Genomic DNA, 22,134 nt, shown 5'->3' on the forward strand with positions numbered 1-22,134 from the left:
TGCACATATCTGACCTGCCGAAAATCGCATAGCCTCGTCCGACCCCGACGTTATATTTCCCGCAGTCGCCGAGGAACCCACCGGTGTAAAATCAAGACAGATCCCCCCCCAAGCGAGCCTCGTGCAACGATAATCCACGAGGACAGTAATTGTCAAGAGCATACCGATTATGTAGGTGCAAAAATGAGGAGGACCAACGGTAGCACCAGGAGAAGGAGGAGGTGTACGAACCACCAACACACACGTGTGTGTGTGTCCGGCACACTGCGAGCAAACACGGTGTGTACGTATACACGGTTGCGATCGATACAATCGTCGTTTCCTCGGCGACGGCGCGAGCATCGGGGAGAAAGAGAGAGAGCATACACATATACAACGACTCGAGTGGAGGGGCTTAAAGTCCGCAAGTACTGTATTTTCGAGAGCAGCGGCGGGGAACACTAGGGCCGCTGTCCCGCGTGTGCAGCCAGAGTCCCCGCAGTACGGCACAGCCGAGCCTCTCGCGTCCTCCTCCTCCGGAGCTTGCAAGCTCTCTTTCTCTCCATCTCTCTCTCTCTCTCGAGCTGTCACTTTTTGGCACTTTTGGATTTTTCTTTTTTTTTTTTTCTGCTTTCCCCTCCTCGGTTTCGTTCGTTTATCCGTATACAAACGCGCACGTGCTTACAGTCGTCACCTGCAGGGGACGAAGGACGGGATCGCTCATCTCTGGGCTTTGATTTTTGTGCTCGCAGACGGAGCCAAGGAGGCTCGAGTGGAAAGATCGGCTGGAGCTGCACGTGAACGCAAGTGAGAGCACAATACATCATGTTTTTGTTTTATATTTTTTGGTTTGCTTTCATGGGTACCGCATGCATGTATACCTACGTACCTACATTTTATACATAAGGTACCATCGTATTGCACGTATAGCCTCTGGTCGCGATGGCACGTGCTGCACTGGGGACCGTAGCGCCGAGGATGTATACCTGTACAGATGGAATTTGATATTTTTCGTTGCCAAATATTCATTGAGCGATTAGGCGTAAAAGTTGATCAATTCGTTAATATCGTTGGCCACATGTAGTTCGATATTGAAAGAAATAATAAAAACAATTGTACCAATTTTTACTCCCACAATGCGTCACTCGTCGTCTTCTTGACCAAATGTATTTTTTCTTTTTTTTTTTTTTTTTTTTTTTCACGCGAATAAAGTTAGTAGGTTACTGCAGTGTTATGTATAAATAAACGGAGAAATTAAAAACACGACATAAACATGGACAATATAAAGCGCGAGACAATTTGCATCGTGAAATTATGCATGTTTGTATCATATACGTGGTTACTTATATGTATACGTACGTATCACACGTGCAAAAGAAAAAAATAAAATATAAAAGTACAGGATCTGATGGCGCAGGGCATCCTACTTAATGTTAGGAGGTAAAAAACTGCGGATATTGTACACCAAGAGCAGGGGGCTATCGGGTAAATTCGTTTTAAACGATCGGTTACGCTAATGGGGCTATTATAAGGGACAAGAGGATGGGGTGGCATCTCGTGCTAATATAAAGAGCGGCAAGTGAGAGCTTTATCAATTATTTTGCAATTTGGTACGGAACAGCTGCTTTGTTGGTGAGAATTTTTTCTTTTCAATAAACACTGAGAAGTATTTTTTTTTTTTTTTTTTTCATATCGACGTTACATTTTCATGGAAAATAATTTTTAATAAAACGACTGAGGTCCCTACGGCGGGGGGTAATCATGATTGCTGCAATAAACAAAAACAAAAATTGATCGCTCGAGATAATCAGATAATGTTTTATTGGTAAGAAAATAAAAGAAAAACAAAAATGAAGCTCCGCGTAAAACCGTATGAAAGTGCAAATTCGACAACACGATTATGTATACCAACAAAAGGCAACAAAGACGCTGGTTCTTGCTGCACGTGCACGCAATATCAGTCGAAATCCAAGCAAAAACCCGTGCCCACGGATTTGAAACAGTACCTACACTAGTCGGTATTCCTTTGAGAGAGTCGTGTACACCGGAGTCCTAATTTAAAATGTAAAAACCAGCTCTGCACGTCTTCCTGCCGCGTGTACTTATACTTGAAAACATAATAAGCACGTACCTATAAATATTACGCAGACCAGGCGAATTTGAAACAATTCCCAGGCAACATTAATGCTAACCCGATCCTTCGTACCTCATCGTTCTCTTTACACTTGTCATTGGAAAAGCTCCTCTACTTATTCCCAGTCGTACGTGCGCACACAAATGTACAGCCGACACCTCGGCGAATGCATTGCTAAAGTTTGAAAATGCTTGCTAACAATTCGAAGGATCCCTCAAAGTCGCATGATCGTATTTAATGCACGGGCTACCCGTGTCTTTCCAATTAGTAACAAAAAAATAAAATAAATTAATGATTCTCATAAAGATTCAGGCTTCAACGACGAGTGATGCGGGTGAGACGCGCGGTAGGCCGAGAGTCGAGGACCAGGTGACTCTGGCCCCGAGTCCCTCCTGCGGAGCATCATCGTCACCTTTGCCAAACCAACCATCAACGGGCACAGCAGTACCGGAGACGAGCGTTCTGGCGTCCGGGGACAATGGCCGTGCCGTGCGTAGCGAGCACCTCGGGGGAGCTCCGAGGGAAGCGGCCGCGACGACGATTGCAGCGACGGCGAAAACGTCGGCGGTGGAAATCCTGCCCAAGGGGGCCGAGCCTCGTCAATTGAAAACGAGAAAGGACCACGACGACTGTGATAAACCATCGGGGCTCGGAGGTACGGCTGGTGGTGGTGGTGCTCTGATGCTGTGGAGCGACATGCCCCCGCACCTGCAGTTCAATCCGCACATCATATCGGGCTACAGGCCCCTCATGAGCCCGGCCGAGTGCGTCGCCAGTATATTCCACCTGCACAATGAGACTGTTAATATTTTGACCCACGGTGAGTTACATCTAATGTTTTTCATCCAGTTTTTCGTTGCTTACACTTCATTTTCACTTTTTTACCTTTTAGTGGTGTACTTGATGTTTTATTCGTTTGGGCGGCTTTTTTATTTCGTTGAGTACTTGATTGGTTTTTTTTTAATTTATTTTTGGCACCGTGCGTGTTTCGAGGGTACGAGGCTGGCGATGTGTTGAGTATATTACGTCAACAGTCGAGGGTAAAAGTCACGATCGTTGCCCCGTAGATTAATAGGTATATACCTAAACACTTATATGGCACGTCATATTATGTATACACGTACAATACCAAAGTTTGTGGTCAGAGATAATGTATAGGCCGGATGATTGACACTCCGGCGTCACGCGTTCGGGTTGATCGCATTACTCGTGACCCTTTTAATCCGTCCACCCGCGTTTTGGAGGCCATCGATTTGTGCTTTCGAGTAATCCGCTGCTGCTTGGGTTTTTTTTCTTCTTTCGAGCGCCGAAAAATAAAACAAACATCGCAATCGTTACCGCGATTTTGCACGTTTCGCGTGGAGCAGCCGTTAAAAAATTAGGTCAATCATATTCGGGAGGGAGACCATTACCAAGAGAACCTACTACCATAGGTACTTTTTTTTTTTTTTTTTTTTTTTTTTTTTTTTTTTTTTTTCTTATTTCTTTCAACCAAAATAAAACAATGAAAATTACACATGCTTCGTTTTTTTTTTTTTTGCATTACAGAAATAAAATAATATGTATATATATATTTATACTATTGTAGTTTGTATGCAAAAACAATTGGCTTCGCAGCACATCAAACACTGCAGACATTAAACCTGATTCAATGAACCTTGGACTTTATTATTTTAATATTTGATCCATCATGTTCCAACGTTTGCATAACCATGCACGCGTTAAATAAGAAGGATATTATATACCTCTAAATAGATACGTACATGTGTGCACATTGTGAATTTGGTCGTGATTTCTAGTGAACGTTTCTGTTATAATTTGATGTATACTTATATTTTTAGTGAGACAAAAAAAACCTATGATTTTATGTCTTCGTATTAGGTTGTGCCACGTTATCAAAAAACACCTTCGGTCTATATGTTGGCAAATGTTTTCTTTATTATACATTGTACTGCAGTTCCAAAATAGAATAATAAAAAATACAGAACCGCGTACCTCGGGACGTCAAGAAGAATATTGCATAATTCATTGGTAACCGGTGTAAGGCAGAGAAATAAAAAAAAAAAAAAAAAACTCTTTAATCAATTTCGTTCGACACGGGCGCTTTTCGATTCAATCTAATACCTTCCCTCGCCTCGTCACAACGAATAATATCAATAATTGTATAAAGTTGATTCTCGATTTGTCCTAAATCCGCACCTCGTGCTTATTTTGGCATCGACTGAACGACGCGCGCGTACAAGTGTATATACTTACGCATTGGCTTTCACTAATACAAGACTAAAGTATATGCATACCTTTACGTATATACCAAAAGCAAAAGAGTATCGAGACCATGAGAACAAGTACCGTGACGTTATAAATATAGGTGTATCTATTTTGTAACAATATGGAAAACAACTGTTCAATCGAGTTCCACTCGCAAGACTTGATTTGTTTATGAATTTTTTTTTTAACGAGAAAAACATGCAAATGAGGCACCTTGCAATCATCGTAGATTAAGAGAAGAACATAGAGAGAGAGAGAAAAATCACATAAAACACGACGACAGTAATTGAATTCCCGCACTCTCGTTCTCTCAAATCCACGCTGCCGTATAAATTTCACGTTCACGGCCGGGAGAGAATGCATGCATTGTTTGCCTCAACCTTCGTTTAAACAAGTGCAATGGCTGTATATACGCACACATTCAACTAATCCATTTAAAGTAGCGATAAAAAAAATAAATAAACAAAAGGACTTGGTTTTTACTACTTAATTTTGTTAAACGTCGTTATGTCATATCGGCGCACTCGCGTGTACAGGATTTTCGATTTGAGCGACTTACTGGCATGTATTTTCCTTTGTCGAAACGCTTCTCTTCTCGTGTGAAAAAATCTCGACCGGCACGTAACATAAATCCACTCGACGAAACACGTGGTCGCGAATTTCGTTCGAACCCCCATTTCTTCGGAAAAAAACCCTCAGCAGCCGAAAATTTTACGTGTAATCACTGATAAAAAAAAAAAAAGAAAAAGAGCGATTCTACGTGCCACCCCGTTGCACGGCCTATGAGTAAGGGGCGAGATAAACCCTGAGCTTGCAAGCGTATAAAACCGTGCCACCGCGAGGAAAAGCCAGAAGCTCGATAACCGACACCCGCGTACACGTGCACAAAAGAATCAAAGAAAGAAAAAAGAAGAAGGTGGTGGAAAAGATGAAATGGAGAAGAAAAAAAAAAAGGGGGGGGGGTGGCCAGTGTCGCCGGCGAGCGCGCTCTATCTACATTTACCCCGCAGCCTTGACATTGGCGGCCCGCGAGCTACCTTCTCTTTTAATATCTCTCGTTTGCTCTTCTCGCGGTTTCAACTCTCGCTCTACATTTGTCTGTACGTGCCTATAGGGGGAGAGAGAGGAACAGATGAAAAAACTGGCCATTGAAGTGATGTACTATCGATTTTTTTTTTTTTTTTTTTTTTTTGCGTTCTTCAATTGTACCGATACACAATGTAGTGGTCACTTTGTTTTTTTCCTCTTTTGGATATCGGAATACGTGAGAAAAATGAGGCCACCATCCGAGCTTTTGAGCGAGACTTGTTGAATTAAAAAAAAAAAAAAAAAAAAAAAACGATTTATACCATATCCTCAGATCCGGAGTGAGGAACAATGGTCGTTTTCAAAAACTTTCGTCCGAATCGATCGAGTCTGGAATGATTGGGGTGAAATAAAAAACGAAAATTTAATTTGTCCTCCAACACGTTCAGGGGATGATTTTTCGCGGAAAACCTCCACGTTTCAAGAGTATGAAAAAAAAAAAAAGATGTAGAAGATGAGTGATGGCCCTTGGTAGTGGAGGGGTGCGTAAATAAGCGCCTTTTCTCTCGCCTTCTCAGCGTATTATTATTGTACACCTAAAGCTCGCCAGTGGGACACATCCGGCACTTCTCTTTTCTCTACGTATTAGGCGCACTGCTTTTCACTCTACCAAGGCCAAGGACGCTGCAGTACAAATGCAGTGCAGTACGCTCGCAGCCTCACATTATATATCATGCACTTGGATTATATAATACCTACAACTATAGACTAACCAAAATAATTCCCTCTCAATCGTGCATTTCCAGCCGCATTGGTTTTTCTCGTTTTATCGCTTCCTTTTTTTGCAAATCATTCGTCTATTATCCATTGAAAGGACTACAACGAGGGTTACTTTGGCAACGAGAAGGCGTGCAGTATACGTATACGCGCTTCTGAAACGCGTTCAAGACCTCCATCTGTCGCTTTTAAGTAATACAACGTACACCTAATAGCGAGAACGACAGTCGAGATTGTCTATTGTTTTTATTATCGTCGGATGGTAGCAAAGCTTATACATTGGTTTTAAAAAAAACCATGTGAGCTGCGAAAAAGCTCTTGTCAAAAACAAGCTAATGGGGCTTCAATGTACCGAATATAAACAATTTTTAAAAAATTTTACAAACGTTAGCGGCACAATGAAAGTTATTTATTTTGCTTGCAGGATTTGCCATTGTTTATATACTAGTGACAGTGCCGTTTTTACTTCCGTGGGGTTCGCGGGGCGCCCTCCCGGGCTTTTTGTCCTGGTGCCATCTAGTCGGCGCCGTGAGCCCGTGGATCGGCTCCTTTCTCTATCACGTCTTCATGAATCTCGAGCACGGCGAGGGCATATACCGATCCCTCCTCCAGATCGACATGCTCGGCATTTGGATTTGTCAGAGCTTTGGTGAGTTACACCGTTACCTACATAATTATACTGTACTAATTGACATTAAACGGCGCAATTTTTTTTTTTTTTTTTTTTTTACCAATCTCACTCGGAACGAACCACTTTGCTCAACTCGAATCGTTCACGGATCCAAAGTCTTATTTGTTAACTCGGCTATTCGTTAAAACTTACAACTCCCCGCCTGCATGTTCACGCAATGTTCATCAAGGTAACACTAAAAAAAACTCTTTACCCGTCACGTGAATGATTATTCCATCTAAAAATCCAAGGGACATAGCACTTCAGCACCGCGGATAGCTGCTCCAAGCCTCGTCTTTGCAACTGACTCCTGCATTATGAGGGATTGTCATTATTTTTCCCCGTGTTTTAACGCAAAATTTTTAAACGGCACTATATAGTAGATCACACTTAAAACAAATACCTTTGATCGCTGAATCGGGCTGCTTTTGTATGTGTTCATTAACAGAATTCGAGCCAACCACAGCAGTTAACGTCGTCCCGAAAATTTGTCGATATTCTCGTAATTTAACTGCAAAGAAAATGCGACGATTAGAGTTGAGTCAATCAAGACAGTTTGGTTGAAACATGCACACAACTTCAAGAAGTCAGTATTGTTCCGTTCATCATAAAATGGTTAATGGAATTGATTTTATGTTTAGGAGCAATGCCACTGATAGCAGCGTCGGTACACTGTTTGCCAGACATACTTTGGCACTTGTGCATTAGTACTTATTGTTTTCTTAGCATTTGGGGCCTTTTTAAAGCAAGTACACGTCTTATATATGTATATACCTATCATACAACATAACATACTTAACTTAAAAAAATTAAAAAAAAATGCATTTTATGCACGTTGAACGATATTAAAATGATCTATTTAATAATAAATTAAAAAAAAATATAATAAGTTTTTACACAAATATAGAATAGAATTGTTCATTTGCACAGGCGATGAACGCTTCGTCACCATGGGAGAGGCGATTGTGCTTCTCGCCTCTCTTCATGATGCGCATGCTGGTCGTCGCGTGTAGATCATTCGGACTTGGCGGCGGCAATTCCGAAGCTTTCCTACACGTAGTGCTTCAGGTATGAATAGGTTTAAACTTTTATAATCATCTACTCTCACAAACCAGTATGAGGCTACAAAACTATCATACATTTCTTGGATTTGACACATAAAACAAGGACTAATTTTAATTTGCAAGTTCACTTTTACGTTTATTCAATTTTTTTTCTACTCTACAAGAACACAAACTTAATGCCACACATTTATTACGTTTTCCACGTTCAGATGTACAATATTATTTTTATATTCTAAGGTACAAAACAGTTATCAATTTTCAACATAAACCGTTCAACAGGACATGTCTCTGAATAACGGAACAGACTTCTCGACACTTTATACAAAAATACAAAGTTTTTGAATATAAAATTAACTCTAATAAACGCAAAACAAATTCAGAAACCTTTGCTTATAGAAGAGCACATCTAAAATTTGCCGAATAAGAATGAAGAACTGAAAAACTTTTGAAAATCCTTTCTTAAAACATCCACAAACTTCCAGTGCATGATTTACTTTAAAAAAATAGTCTGAGAAAGATCTCTTTCACATATGAAAATAACACAAATATAACAAGCATTTCCAAACAAATTTTAATCAGTAAAGCTGGAAATGCAGAAAATTATATTAACTTTTTTTTTTAAAACCTGTAAAAATGAAAAAAGGTTTGTCAACTAAACACAAATTAATGGAAAAAAAAAATTTAAGTTCAGGTATTCATTACAGTAATAATTACTTTTAAATTTAAACTCAAAAAAGTTTGATACTCACAATTAACGTGTCTCCTCGTAGAGGTAAGGATTTGTGAATTAATATTTCTGGTGAAGCTTTTCATGTTGTTTGTAAAGTTCATAATACATTGCAAGATTTGTAGGTGTAACATACATACTGTATGCTACGGGTGTCATTGGTGCATTAGATAGACCATCAGAATTATCATAAGAGTAACCAGCTGCATTATTTTCTGAGCCTTGAGAAGACTGATTAGGCAACAATGTGTCAAGAGCCACAAAATCTGATAAGTCGTAACCCGTGGGCATTACTGGCTCATACTTGGGTGGATCTGGTTCCAGTGACGAGAGAGACACGCTCTTTTGAGGCTCCATTTTTGTAATTTCTTCTACAGCCCATTGTAGCTGGTTTATCTGATTGTGTGTTATTGTAGACCCAGATGGTGTAGTCAAAGGTATTAGAGGAATAGAGTTTGACTGTGCATTGACAGGTATTATACCAGTAGTATTCAATACGTGTGCTAGGCACGACGATTTGCAAGGTAATTTTTCCAGATTTTGATAAGGCTCCAGATTTGAATACTGCACATCTATGTTTGAATTATTATTCTCTAGTAGTAGATCTTCATAGTCATCGATGGTATACTGAGAAAACTTTGATCCTACTGGTGGTTCAACCTTCATCATTTTAAAGTAGTACAATGGATTCATGATATTTACTTTTTTTGCGCCATTGGGTGTCATCACATCAACATACCAGAGATAGTCTGTATTATCTAAATATGGGCCGTACACTGTCATCTTGCTGTTGAATAATAATACCTTACAGTCATTTGTCATAATCATAGTTTTTTTATGATTAACTTAGAATGTTTCATATCGATTTGCTAGGATAAAGTATGAAGGAAGCTTTTGGAAAGAAAAAGATAACCAATTGTTATGTTTTATATGTTAACGAAGTATAAATTATCATAAGCTTTGTCACAATATAAAAAAATTGAGGAAATGAAAAAAAAATACGTGCATGCAGTAGTATGCATGTGTTGAAGAATTTGATGAGGTGTAACTTCTAAATGGCGGGTGCCTAGACCGGAACTGGAAGCTACGATGTTATAAGTTATACATAAAAATACCCTTCCGAGGGCCCGCGTTTTCGAATATTTCCTTGAAAAAACACCCTATTTGCAAGAAAATTTTCAAAACAGTGTCTTTATAAGATAACAAAAATAACGAGAGACGTCTAACCTGTATGCAACGTGAAAGCTTTTTACTTAAACGTAATGGATATTCTCTTGCTAACGAAAAAAAAAAAGTATTTCCATTTCAAAAACTACCGTTACAAACCTTTTTTTCCTCGCAACGTTGATGACAATAAAAAGAGTTTCTTTGTAGTACTACCGTGGAAACTTCTCGAAACTTCAACGGTTACCGGCCGGTTGATGAACCGTCGATTAAGCAATAATAATATGAATATATTTAATCTTCGATGGGATGTTAATTAAGACAGTACTTATAACTAAAATGTGCAACGATTACTCTTTTTACATACACTTATTATGTTTTCTAAAGCAAAGAGTAAAATATTAGTTATAACTGTTGCTCTACGTGTAACCGGTGTAACGTGTATAGTACACTATATACTTAGGCTCGACTGGCTCGAGTCTCGTCTCGACACGTCGACACGACACACACACACTAGACAAGTGACGTCAGAGATCGCAGCTGTACGAAACGCGCGCGATGTTTACAATAATTACAATACATAAACAAAAGTAACAAAAGCTACTGGCATATTGATAAATATAGGTAACAGGTACTTATATATGTATGAGCCACATAATGGCCACATCTTGATCCAAAAAAATCCACCGATTTACCGACCGTTTCACTTGGGGGGGAATGAATTAAAACAATATATATATATATATTTTCTTTTTTGTTTCTCCGTGGCATTACTGGATAAATGTCATACTTAGTTTGAATAAGTGGCAACATTCTTTTCAACTTGAACAAATAATGTTCCTCATAATGTAACGAGAAAAAAAAAAAAAAGTCCCACAGCATATATTATATCCTTGACGAATGGGTTGCAGGACCTAGTAGCCGTGATCGGTGGTACGATCGGCGCGATGAGAGTGCCCGAAAAGTGGATGCCAGGCAGGCTGGACCTGCTCTTCAATTCGCACAACATAATGCACGTGATGGTCGTCCTGGCGGTCTGCTCGATGCGCTCGGCCACCCTACAGGACCTCGCTTGGATGAGCCAACCTGGTGTGTGCAGTTCCACCGGTTCAGCGTCGTTATCCACTGCAGCAACTGTGCAACATCACGAGGATCTCTGAACGAAACGCGTTTACATCATTTTACTGCAGCTGCCTTTCTAAAAAAATATTTAAGTATACCTATATACTTATACATACGTACACATCGTTTGTTATAATATAATACCGATCGATGCCGAAACAATTGTCATAGTTATATAATATACGGTAAGCGGAAAATCATTGAAACGAGAGTAGGAATTAAGTGAGGATGTGTATGTGTATATTATATATATATATATAGGTACGTGTAAAAATAATAATAATAATAATAATAATAATATATCATGACATGTGACCGGTATGGAATTCAAATAAGAGAGTTTACGTTTTATTAGCGACAAGACAATATTGTATTGTATATTGTACACAAGTGTATACTTATAGGGTTGAAATTAATACCAAAACTAACTCACGAGTATTAAATAGATATAAATAAGTAAACAAGCTTTGATTCTGTTGGGAGCTGTACCTATACATGCACATAATAATATATGTATACAGCAAGTAAAACGATCCTTCTTCTGATACCGATTTTTTCCTCCTTGTATAACTGTATCTATTATACATACATACATACGTATTAAATGATTTCGCTGCATAATTTAATGATCCGCGCGTTTATCCAGTTTATTTATTTAACATTACATATATGTATATGTACCCTCCGACCTCTTTGGTTACAAATACACGTATATATCCAACACTTATACACTTCGTTAGTAATTGCGACGAAAAAAAGTAAAAAGCTTATTTCTCTCCTCAGCGGAGCTTGATGGCGATGATGATGATATATTATTTAGATACATAAAAATTGTTAAATATTATATTACTACACACAGATATATAAATATATATTCCCATCAGAGAGTCTTGTATTGAGACGTTAATGATATGAAAGGATAATATATATATATATAGTATGCATTACAGAAACATGTGATTCAGAGGAATGGCTTTTATGTGATAAATTTACAACTAGGAAAGAGAGAGAGAGAGAGAGAAGAAAAAGTGAAAGCTGAGAAAGTAAGTATGCGAATAGACATATTTACTTGTTCTCGACTTTGTCGTTGTCGTTGACTTTTTCGATATTGCAATTATTAATGATACTTATACTGTACTCTCAGCGACTCTCAGTCATGAAATCGGGAATGGCAACTTCTCTACATACATAGGATACATGTATATAAATACAAATACATTTTCCATCCACTAATCGACCGTGGTGTGGAATGTTTAGACTGATTAGAAAAAAAAATTTATTGAACGATAAAGTTTACGGTTGCACATAGTTAGTCATTTTTTTTTTTTTTTCGTTTTCCAAAAAAATACAACACCAAACATCACGAAAATTGTTTAAACTTTTTTTTTTCCATCGATTAAAATGGCCTTGACGCGCGTAGAATATGTATACGTATATTTGTATATTAATGTCATCGCGCAAGTATTTTTACAAAATGGAAAATTTCATATCTCCCATGCCGAAGTTGCCATTTGTGTATATTCCCTAATATATTTTTATGTATAGCTATATAATTTTAGTTCCTCCCCCCTTTTTTTTATTTCTTAGGGATGCATAATCAAGAGTATATTGTTATCCATCTGCTACAATAAAAATAGGTAAATGCTTAGGTGACAATAGGATACATCATATTTTTAGGTTTTCAATGCTTCTTCTTTTCAAGGCCATTGGGACAATTGTTTATCAATTTAGCGTCATATTAGTTCTAAGTTTCGGTCGATGAATATATTCTAAAAGAATAGTTGTAATTTTTAGATACGTAAAAATGCACTTATGCATTAAAAAAAAAAAAAAATACATAAATAAAGCAATGACTAATAACAAATATTAACATAATAAATTTAATGAAGCAATTTATCGAAAGATCCTTTTCTTTCATTATAGCCATTTTACTGTTGTTTGGGAGTCAAAAGTATTATGTATATGGGCAATTATCGAAAACTTGTGTAACGTTTTATTTAGTTATACTAAAGATATAAAAAAAAAAAAAAAAAAAAAAACACAAGTAGACACATTATACATATATAATTGAGTGTAGTATGTAAAAATCATTTTAATAATCAAAGAGCTTATCAATATTTTGATGATAAAGAGTAAAATTTATTTTAGTTACTCAAATTTACTCGGTTCGTCTGCTGCTGTACCTGAATTAAAAAGTAAGTATAATTTCTGCGTAAGATTAATTAGTCTCATAAAAATATAAAAGTGTCTTCAACAAGATCGAGTTAACGATTTATGAACTACAAACCAATTGCATATACACGTTTGCAATGTGTTATTTAAATTAATTATGTGATGAATTTCTGGTTCACTAATACTGAAATTCTCGTTGAAAACCTGTAATTGTAATTGATGAATAAAAAAAAAAAAAAAAATGTCAATTCGATGATAAAATGTACCTTAAAAATTGGATATTGTACCGCATATTATTTCTCTTCAATTATATTGAGTGAATTCGACAAAGTTTTCTAAGTATACTTGTTTTTAAAAAGTTTCTATACTCTGGTATCGTTTAATAAATAAAAATGAATTGATTTCTTGTACCTACATCAGATTTCATCTGAAAAAATGAAATATGTAAACATGCAATGAAAAAAAATAAAAACAATAAATGATCGATACTCCATAAATATCTTAATGATTTTCAACAATCCATGTAATCCCAATTACCACTATGGATAAAAATATAAGAAAAATTTTTCATTTATCGTGTTTATTATTCTGTCGTTAAAGGAGGAAGGAAGAAAGAAGAACTTTGACTACAACAAAAATAAATTTATTGTTACAGTGTAACGACAAAAATCTTTGAAATCGAATTCTTACGGCTTTGACGTGGAATTAATTATTTGATAACAAACAAGATATACACAACAATTCGCTCTCGTAAATATTCTGCTACGCCTACATTTTATGTAGCAATTAATACATTGGTAAAAACTAAAATTCCAAAATTTCTGTCAACGTTAAATACTATGAAAAAGCTGTAAAATGTGTCGAAAAAGGGCATTTTTTAAAGATCTAGAGTTAACAGAGAAAATGTTTTTTTGAAATTATTCGTATATGCATATTTACAGTTGATTTTACTATATTTACAAATCATTTAACTATTGCAAAATACTTAAAAGGTTGAAAATAAATCTATTGCAGAGGAAACTCACTCTCCTGGGTGTAACTTTTGACTCGACTAAAACGAAACGACGGATACCTGCCTCCAAGACTTAAGTTTGTCGGTATTTCTTGTCCATTGATATATTTCGTATAAATGACGTAGCACAACCAAGTTAACTGAGAATTCGCACGTTTACGATATTTTTGGATCTCAAATTCCTGTAAAAAAAGTTATGGATCATAAAGTATGCTTGCTAAAATTTTTAATACTAATCAACTTACAATGTTAAACGTTTGTTCACCACTATCGTGCACTAATTCGTTGCGTTTGCGTCTACGATTCATGAAATTCACAGAATTATTTTTGGTCTCCTGACGTTTTAAAACGAGTGTTACACAATTATCATGCAGCCTATAGTGTCCAACCAGCACAGAAGTATTACGAGGATTGCGACTTTTTAAGGAACTAACACATGACTGTGCGTCATCAGTCGAGGTAAGCATCAAAACTTTGCCTTCAGGAAAAAATCTACAAACAACATTCATTAATAAAACATCAATTGTATAAAAAAAAAAAAAAAAATTAATTTTAATGGCACAAAGCATTATACCTTAAATATCGAAAGTATTCAACAAGATGCCAAGGCTTGTACAACTGATCTTGAAAGCTATTCTCTCCAGGTCTAATGTAGGTTGTCTTGCTAATATAACAGCCGTTGAAACGCAATCTTGGTCGTTGCAAGTACATATCACGCCACGATGTGTATTCTGGTTCATATCTACCACAGTTGACACCCCAGACACGAGCACAGGCTGCTCTCCATATTTCTGTGTCACGAGTGCAGACATACAATCCCCGGCAGACCCGTGAAATCATCTCTAAACTTCTAATATCTAACTCCGAAGATACCACCCATCTTAAAATGTATATAACAATTTCCATGGGAAGAGATGAAATGTGAGTATCCTATACGAATTGTACAAATTAATCCACTAAAGTTCATACAAGTAGGTTGCACTGATCTAACAAAATAACTTACACTCTGCTGATACATTGGACAGCAAACGTAACCATTTTTCTGAACAATTCTCGATAATTTCATTAATATATCATCAATGTCTTGATCGTCATCTTGATCTGTATCTTTAGATTCAACAACTCTATCCTCGTAACTGACTTCAACATCTTCCTGATCAATTTTTTCAAAAAAGTTTGATTTCGTTGACTCATAGAAACGAAATTCTATATCTGGTACAAGTTGGACAGCTTTCTTGTAGAATTGTATGGCTTCGTAGAGTTTTCCTGACTGTTCATTTTTCACGCCTTGCAAAAAAAAGTTTTCTGCCTGTACAATCAATTCATTAAATATTATTCATTATTTTTACAGTTGCAAAATGTAAAAAAAAATGTTATCTTTACTTTCGTTTCTATGCTCTGATCCTCCAATTCTTGAGCTTGCGTGTCTGCTCTACCATCATTTTCTTGAGCACTTATTAGAGAGCGATTGGTATGTTTGGGAGAGATTTCTAGTTCTCTTTGCCATTGCTCTCTAAAAGATTTCAGTGGGTCTGAATACTCAGAATCTTGCAAAGAAGAATTTTCTTGGTCTTCATCTCCACCTCCTTCACTGCTAGATTCACCAGAGCAACTCTATAAATGAATACATAATATATATATAATAAACCTATTGCTATATTATAAGTGCAAGAATAGAAAATTGCAAAAATTAATAGATAAAACAAAACAAGAAATGACGAAAAAAAACTATTATTTCGACACTATAAACTTTGCTGATTTGTTTAAAGGAATCATATAAACAAAACTATGACATATTTTCATCGATGAAGATATAAAAGTCAAATAGGTAAGTAAATGACAATATACACACATATGAACATGCAATTACGCAAATAACTTGTAAGTACGGCGCGTAAGAAATCCACTAACTCAGCAAGCACTCAGTTACTTGAAAACAAAAGTCAATTCCTGCTCTTGCATTAAAAACAAAACAGCAAACATCAATTTTTTGAAAAAAATATTAAAAATAAACAAACCATTCCGTTGGATTGCTGATGCAACAACAATCGAGGAGGTTATGTCTATCCCAGTTTAGCAGACAGAAAATGATGCAGCTTTGAATTCCTGGGGAAACAGCTGTATGGACACACAAAAAACCTTTCTCAAAAACTCACCATTAAAAAACACACTTTCAAGCACTCGTTAGTGTCCCATTTTATATCAGCGCACAAATTCTCGGTCGGAAAATCGCAGGACGGATCCAAAACGGTGTCGAGCCAGTTCAGCGGCCGCCATGATTCTACTATACAATCGTATGTAAACACTGTAAAGTAGTGTTAGTCGGTGTACTTGTCATATACTTGTCAATTTTTTATGTATATTATATTATATATGCATTCTCATACTACTGCTAGTACTGCAGGTGCATGAGGTGCAGCACTGCCACAGATAGTCACACACTACTCACCAAAAGTCACTTTTAAATCACCTTGTCTTTTGCCAAGAGCAAATAATACAATTAAATGTATTGAACTTACATGAAACGTATTATTATATTTGTATTATACGCACGATGAAATGCAGATAACACATAAAGAGTTTGTCATCACTATGGTAATCTCAGCTACTGAAGCTAACAGATTCTTACTATTCTCAATTTGTTTTCTTTATCAAGGCCATCTCCCATGTTTTGAATAATTAATGATAATTTTTTATTTTCATACAACTTTACAACATGATTTATGTTGATAGAACCAAACAGCTGACTTCACGGAGAGTTCAAAATCGCTTAGTTCGAAAAATCTCGGCTTCCCACGACAACAACAGAGCAACATTTTTTTATCTTTAACTACAGGTACCCGTTAGATTAACTTGTAAAAATGTTTTTTAGTAGCTTTAAACAATTATTTTTTATTGTTACAGACAATAAGTATGGCTAACCCTCGTATTTTTTTTCAAGCAATTAAGAGAGAGCAGTATAGTATACACATATGACGTTGAGATGTACATACACAATAAAGCAAAAGGTGATGAAACTCCGAATGGTCTCCTTGCCTACACAAGTGTAGGTAATTACACGCACTTTTTTTCTTTTCCCCCTTCACTTGAAATAACAAAACTGACACCTATATGATGTTGTGTCACACGCAAAATTTTAATAGCCTTTCACAAACGCCTATAGCACGCGGAGTCATTCCTTTTGTTAAGTACTGCTTCGTACATCACCCGTAGATTTTTTTCATTTTATTGTTTTTCCCCATGTGATATGTATAATATAGTATACAGGTATACCGCGCGATCGTGAGCACAAAAAGCATCACCCGTTTGAAAATTCATTTGATAAAAAGCGCTGTTTCATCGGTCGCGTTATCAATATCGAACGCCCGATTAAGACGCACGCAACTTCTCATCCCCAATGTACGCGAAGGCATATTATGTACATATCGTTTTAACGCAATAATCATACGTGTGTAGGTACTTTTACACGCATGATCATCGTGAGCCCGAAAAATCATCATCCCGAGTTTCGCCATCCCCTGTATATTACACCACGAAATAAACCTTGTTTTTTGTTTTTTTGTTTTGTTTTGTTACCATGTAGGTGCAAAGTGCAACCGCAACCCACACGACGATGACGACTCGAGATTAAACGGTCTCTCATCTTTATGTATGTACGAGCGCAATACATGTATGATATATATAATACTTTTTCACCGAGAGACGATGGGAGAGAAAAACTTTCTAGGAAAAATGGCATAATGGCGCAAGCGACCACAATGGAAAAACCGAGTTCTCGGCTCGTTAAAGTGAAGCATCAGCCCGTGCGCGCGTCTCTCGCTGCGTCAACTATGTTGATGCGATTTGGAAAATAACCCCCTTGCACGTATAGTATACAAAGATTAGACGATGATGAGTGTTTTACCCGAGCACGTACACCTAAATGATCTTGAGCGCCTTTGGTCCCAATCGAACGCTCACTGCTTTTCGAATTTTTCCTTTGTCGTTTGACGCGTTTTAATTGCCCCCTCCCCCTCCCCCCGTCCGAGCTGCCGTTAAGGGTCGTGGCTTTTCTCGTTTTTGCACCGCACGCGTTTCAACGCAAACACCGGTCGTACTTATTTCGTGGTTTCGTCAATTATATATACAATGTGTACCATATATGTATAATATATACCTACATATTCATAACGTATATTGTTGGTCCGATCGATTACTCGTACTCCCCATCAACGGCGATGATCGATCGGTGTGTGATGGCCTCCTCCGGCCGGTTGATTAATTATACGGGACGCAACTGTCGCGCAAACACGAGGGGGGGGGGGGCAGAGGTTACCACTGTCGAAAGTGACAAAACGCCGGTGATTTTTCAAAGTCTCATGTTTTAGAAAGTCGGTTTTTAAATCAATTCGTCAAAAGGTGGGTGCGTCGATGCGAAAATTTTGCGGGATCACGGCTATACGTGTGTGTGTGTCCCACCCCCTCATATGGGGAGGGGAAAAAAAAGGGTCGTCGATCGATGCGACATTGTCATTGAAACGTCATTTTGCGGTGAAATTACTCACGAAAACGCGCCGAGTATTTCGCGCAAACAATTTCTTTTTCCTCCGAACGAATGCGCGTGTTCGTAATGTGTACCTATACTTACGCGCACGCACATTCCGAACTTTCGTTTTCGACGACGCGGAATATTATACTGAAAAATCTATGATTATTTATTATTATTACTATTGTTATTTTTTTTTTTTTTTTCTTACGTCCGCAGTATGCAGTGCAACGTAAGCGCGTTGACACAACGAGTCGCTAATTTAACGTGTAATGTCCGCGTTGTATGGCTTTTTAGGTGTGTATCCTCGCAATTGGTATTCGGAGGAAAGTTTTCGAGCGAGTAAAGCAAGCAATGCATACATTATACTCTACTGGTATGGGGATTCATAACTCGAGAGAGGCTCGTCGATGCTGCTGTCGCTCATCGTTAAACTTTTCGCTTTCGGGCAGCGCTTTGCTTATACGTACTTTTAGGAAGTATAAATGTCAAGTGACTCTTTTACCGTCGGTATGCTATATACATGATTACGAAACGAAGATACAAGCCTTTTTTTCCATCATTATTTTTCTACTTACGAGTATATGCTCGTGAGGAGAGGTATTAATTTTTCATGATTAAGGAATTCACGTGGCGGTAATTTGTGCTTGACAATGTATACCTAAATTGAGAGAATAAGAAGAAAAAAAAAAACGGGCAGAAAATATGAAGACTTTCGTGAGAAGGATGATACAGTCTTTTCTTTCCTTTCGTGTGATTAATTTCAGAATTTAATAAATATCGACTCAAAGTTTGAGCGGAGCGTATTTATCTTGTGGTTGAGAAATAATGTCAAACGGGGCTGAGATGATTCTTATTTATACGTAACAGAGGTATCCTTTTTTTGCGTCACCCCCGTCTGATATGACAAGATCATTAATTTTGATTTTACTCGGGTACTGGGATTTTTAATCGATGACTACATTTTCCTTTTCTTTTTTCTCCATGAAATGCCGCATTGACTCTAATCAGACCGTCAAGAGTCACGTACATGTTTGAGTGCGCGTTGTGCGTTTTAATTGTTATTAATTCATTAAAAATGTACACACTACGAAAAATTCCAGTCACATTTATCCCTAACAAAGCAAAAAAAAGTTTTAATTTAACTTGAGGTCGTTGCTATATAATTGTAAACTCGTCGAGTAAACGGTATTTGTTGCGGTCAAGCGAAACGCTGAGATCTTTTTATTAAACTGTTCGGGAAATCACAGAGATAAGTTGATTTGTTGAAAACAAAACGGTAACTATGTAAGTTTTTGCGGTTTGAAATTAACTAACAAATTAAAAAGAGAAGGTATAGTTTGAACGGAAAGAAAATATACAGATGTACAAACAAATACGAAACGTGTATCAATATACTGTACTGAATTTGAACAAAAATATGCAAAGAAGAGATAATGAATAAAGTAAAGGTTTAAAACTTCACGTTTGTCGTGAACATCAGTGATCGGTCACGTGTCGGTGATCCTTTCGAGATTTGCGCGCAGCAATGCATGCGTTTCATAAAGTCACAGAGTCAATATTGCATTTAAGGATTCAATTAGAATTTTATTGATTCGAAAGTTACAAGGCGAGCCTCGATCGATAAATCACGCGGATGTTCATCCCATCGAGTTGTGGCGAGGCTCGATAAATTTAAATAATACTTTGTACGATTTCTCGAATTCATCCAATCGTTGCGGTTGTAAATTCCAAGCTTTTTTATTTTTTTTTCTCCATCCGTCGAGTAGGATTTTTACATTCATGAGCTGGTATCGTCCGAAAAGCCATAAATGCGAAAAAAAAGGAGCAGTCGGAATAAATCACAACAAGCATTAATACGAACATCCACTTTTTTTTTTTTTTTTTTTTTTTTAAATACACCTGCGATACAGTATAATATATGCACCAAGTTGTAAATGTATGGAGCAAAACTTGCTTAAATCACGCAATTATTTATTTAATTAATTCCTTAATAAGCCCGTATTATCTCGATTCGTGTGTTTCTATACATAAGGTACATTATACTCGAGAAAACACTTTCTTTTTTTTTTTTTTTTTTTTTTTTTTTTTTTTTTTTTTTTTTTTTTTTTTTTTTTTTAGCGAGACACGCCTCTACACGAGACCGCGCGAATTTTATTCCCAAAGTTTCAATAGTGCCGATTAAATATTCCCGTTGGGAGACAAAAAAAAAAAAAAAAAAAGGAAAATAATAATCGTCAAGTTTAATAGAGTGATAAATTCGTACGGGCGAAATCGCGCGCAATGCGCAAAACACAAAGGAATGATTTATCTATGGGATACGGCACGAGCCGTGAAAGCTAAATTTTGTTTTTTCTTCCCATACAATCAAACGCACGTTAGAGACCCACACATTTATCAAATTTTTCGTGAATTCCGAGATTCCTTGGGTACGATGAAGAAAAAAAAGGGGGTCGGTTTGATCATCGATATCACCTTCGTCCCACTTAGTAGGAAAACGCCAAACTGCAAACTATCGGCAATCACATATACTTACACGGCACGGCAGCGCGCGAATCGGCCACGAAATTGCAACCGATCACTTGTCCCTCGCTTCTTCTTCTTCTCGAAGGGGGAAAAAAAAAAAATCTTTTCTCAGAGTTTCACCAAACGAAGAGAGGGAGGGAGGGAGAAAAACAGAAAGTCACGAGAGCCACGAAGAAATTGCCGTTACGTAAGGTTTGAGAACGAAAGCTGCCCCCCGTTGCCGAGGGGGGGGGGAAACGACGACGATCGATGCATTGTTTACACACGGAGCATCAACGCGCGGCTCGTCCAATTATACCCGTCCGTCTGTCTGTCCGAGCGCGCGAACGTGGAGGTATACCAACGTATGTACAAGATCGCGATTGCCTGATTGTTTGCCACCAATGTACGTATACTTGTGTAGGCGTAGAGCGGCCCGATCGAGTCCGTCAGGTACATCATCACAATACGGGACCATACGGGTGTCTCACCGATAACGGTCCGATGGTGATTAATGTATCGGGGGAAGGGGGGGAGAGAACAAAAATAAAAAATATCGAGAGGGGATGACAGGTGGTCCGATCGATTAACAACAATCGGCAATCGATGATCCATCGATCGGCCACTTTATAAAATAGTATTTTTCGAACGTCCCGATTGTAGTATATTATGCACTTGAGTGATGTGCTTCGTAACGCTATTATTCCAGCGATTGTTTCTTTTCTTTTCGCTATCCCGACTCGTACCTCTTTTCGCGCATTTCAAACGTCAACGATTACGATGGCCGTTACGATAACTGATGTACATACATCTCATTGTATGGAATGTTCCTTACAATACGCGTCCTTTTTGTTCACGTGTACGTTTACCGATCCGACGATTTCGCCCGACGATCGAGAGAGAAAGAAAGAGAGACGCACGTCTCAATTTGACAATTATTCCGATCCGTCGTCCACCGATCGAGCAAACATCCATCACGATCGTTCGCG

The 22,134-nt window shown here is 37.6% G+C and overlaps 3 protein-coding genes across 3 annotated transcripts; 1 reads left to right on the top strand and 2 right to left on the bottom strand.

The window, feature by feature from the left end:
* The first annotated feature begins 594 nt into the window (after nucleotides 1–594).
* Nucleotides 595–11,606, top strand: LOC106641525 (progestin and adipoQ receptor family member 4). The gene is made up of 6 exons (XM_014355977.2): nucleotides 595–786; nucleotides 2,420–2,933; nucleotides 6,609–6,833; nucleotides 7,496–7,599; nucleotides 7,785–7,922; nucleotides 10,721–11,606. The coding sequence occupies exons 2-6, from the start codon at nucleotides 2,795–2,797 to the stop codon at nucleotides 10,967–10,969; spliced, it is 855 nt and encodes a 284-aa protein (XP_014211463.2). The 5' UTR covers nucleotides 595–786; nucleotides 2,420–2,794; the 3' UTR covers nucleotides 10,970–11,606.
* On the bottom strand, nucleotides 8,043–10,306 carry LOC106641533 (uncharacterized). The gene is made up of 3 exons (XM_014355987.2): nucleotides 9,972–10,306; nucleotides 8,668–9,432; nucleotides 8,043–8,543 (listed from the first exon to the last, which is right to left on the bottom strand). The coding sequence occupies exon 2, from the start codon at nucleotides 9,426–9,428 to the stop codon at nucleotides 8,706–8,708; it is 723 nt and encodes a 240-aa protein (XP_014211473.2). The 5' UTR covers nucleotides 9,429–9,432; nucleotides 9,972–10,306; the 3' UTR covers nucleotides 8,043–8,543; nucleotides 8,668–8,705.
* A 2,157-nt stretch (nucleotides 11,607–13,763) lies between the features above and the next one.
* LOC106640973 (F-box only protein 9) lies at nucleotides 13,764–16,432 on the bottom strand. The gene is made up of 6 exons (XM_089589425.1): nucleotides 16,272–16,432; nucleotides 15,499–15,729; nucleotides 15,119–15,424; nucleotides 14,690–15,045; nucleotides 14,361–14,607; nucleotides 13,764–14,297 (listed from the first exon to the last, which is right to left on the bottom strand). The coding sequence occupies exons 1-6, from the start codon at nucleotides 16,272–16,274 to the stop codon at nucleotides 14,109–14,111; spliced, it is 1,332 nt and encodes a 443-aa protein (XP_089445551.1). The 5' UTR covers nucleotides 16,275–16,432; the 3' UTR covers nucleotides 13,764–14,108.
* Between the last annotated feature and the right edge of the window lie 5,702 nt (nucleotides 16,433–22,134).

The sequence above is a fragment of the Copidosoma floridanum genome, unplaced genomic scaffold, assembly GCF_036245765.1.
Source record: "Copidosoma floridanum isolate Cflo_tuat_1 unplaced genomic scaffold, Cflo_Japanese_pri ptg000009l, whole genome shotgun sequence".
Taxonomy (NCBI): domain Eukaryota; kingdom Metazoa; phylum Arthropoda; class Insecta; order Hymenoptera; family Encyrtidae; genus Copidosoma; species Copidosoma floridanum.

Excerpts from the sequence above, each read along its gene's own strand:
- LOC106641525 (XM_014355977.2), top strand. The coding sequence starts at position 2,795 with ATGCTGTGGAGCGACATGCCCCCGCACCTGCAGTTCAATCCGCACATC. Across the intron at positions 7,600-7,784 it reads GCATTTGGGGCCTTTTTAAA|GCGATGAACGCTTCGTCACC; the intron begins GCAAGTACACGT and ends TCATTTGCACAG. Across the intron at positions 7,923-10,720 it reads TCCTACACGTAGTGCTTCAG|GACCTAGTAGCCGTGATCGG; the intron begins GTATGAATAGGT and ends AATGGGTTGCAG.
- LOC106641533 (XM_014355987.2), bottom strand. The coding sequence starts at position 9,428 with ATGACAGTGTACGGCCCATATTTAGATAATACAGACTATCTCTGGTAT.
- LOC106640973 (XM_089589425.1), bottom strand. Across the intron at positions 15,425-15,498 it reads ATCAGAGCATAGAAACGAAA|GCAGAAAACTTTTTTTTGCA; the intron begins GTAAAGATAACA and ends TTGATTGTACAG. Across the intron at positions 15,046-15,118 it reads GTCCAATGTATCAGCAGAGT|GATACTCACATTTCATCTCT; the intron begins GTAAGTTATTTT and ends CAATTCGTATAG.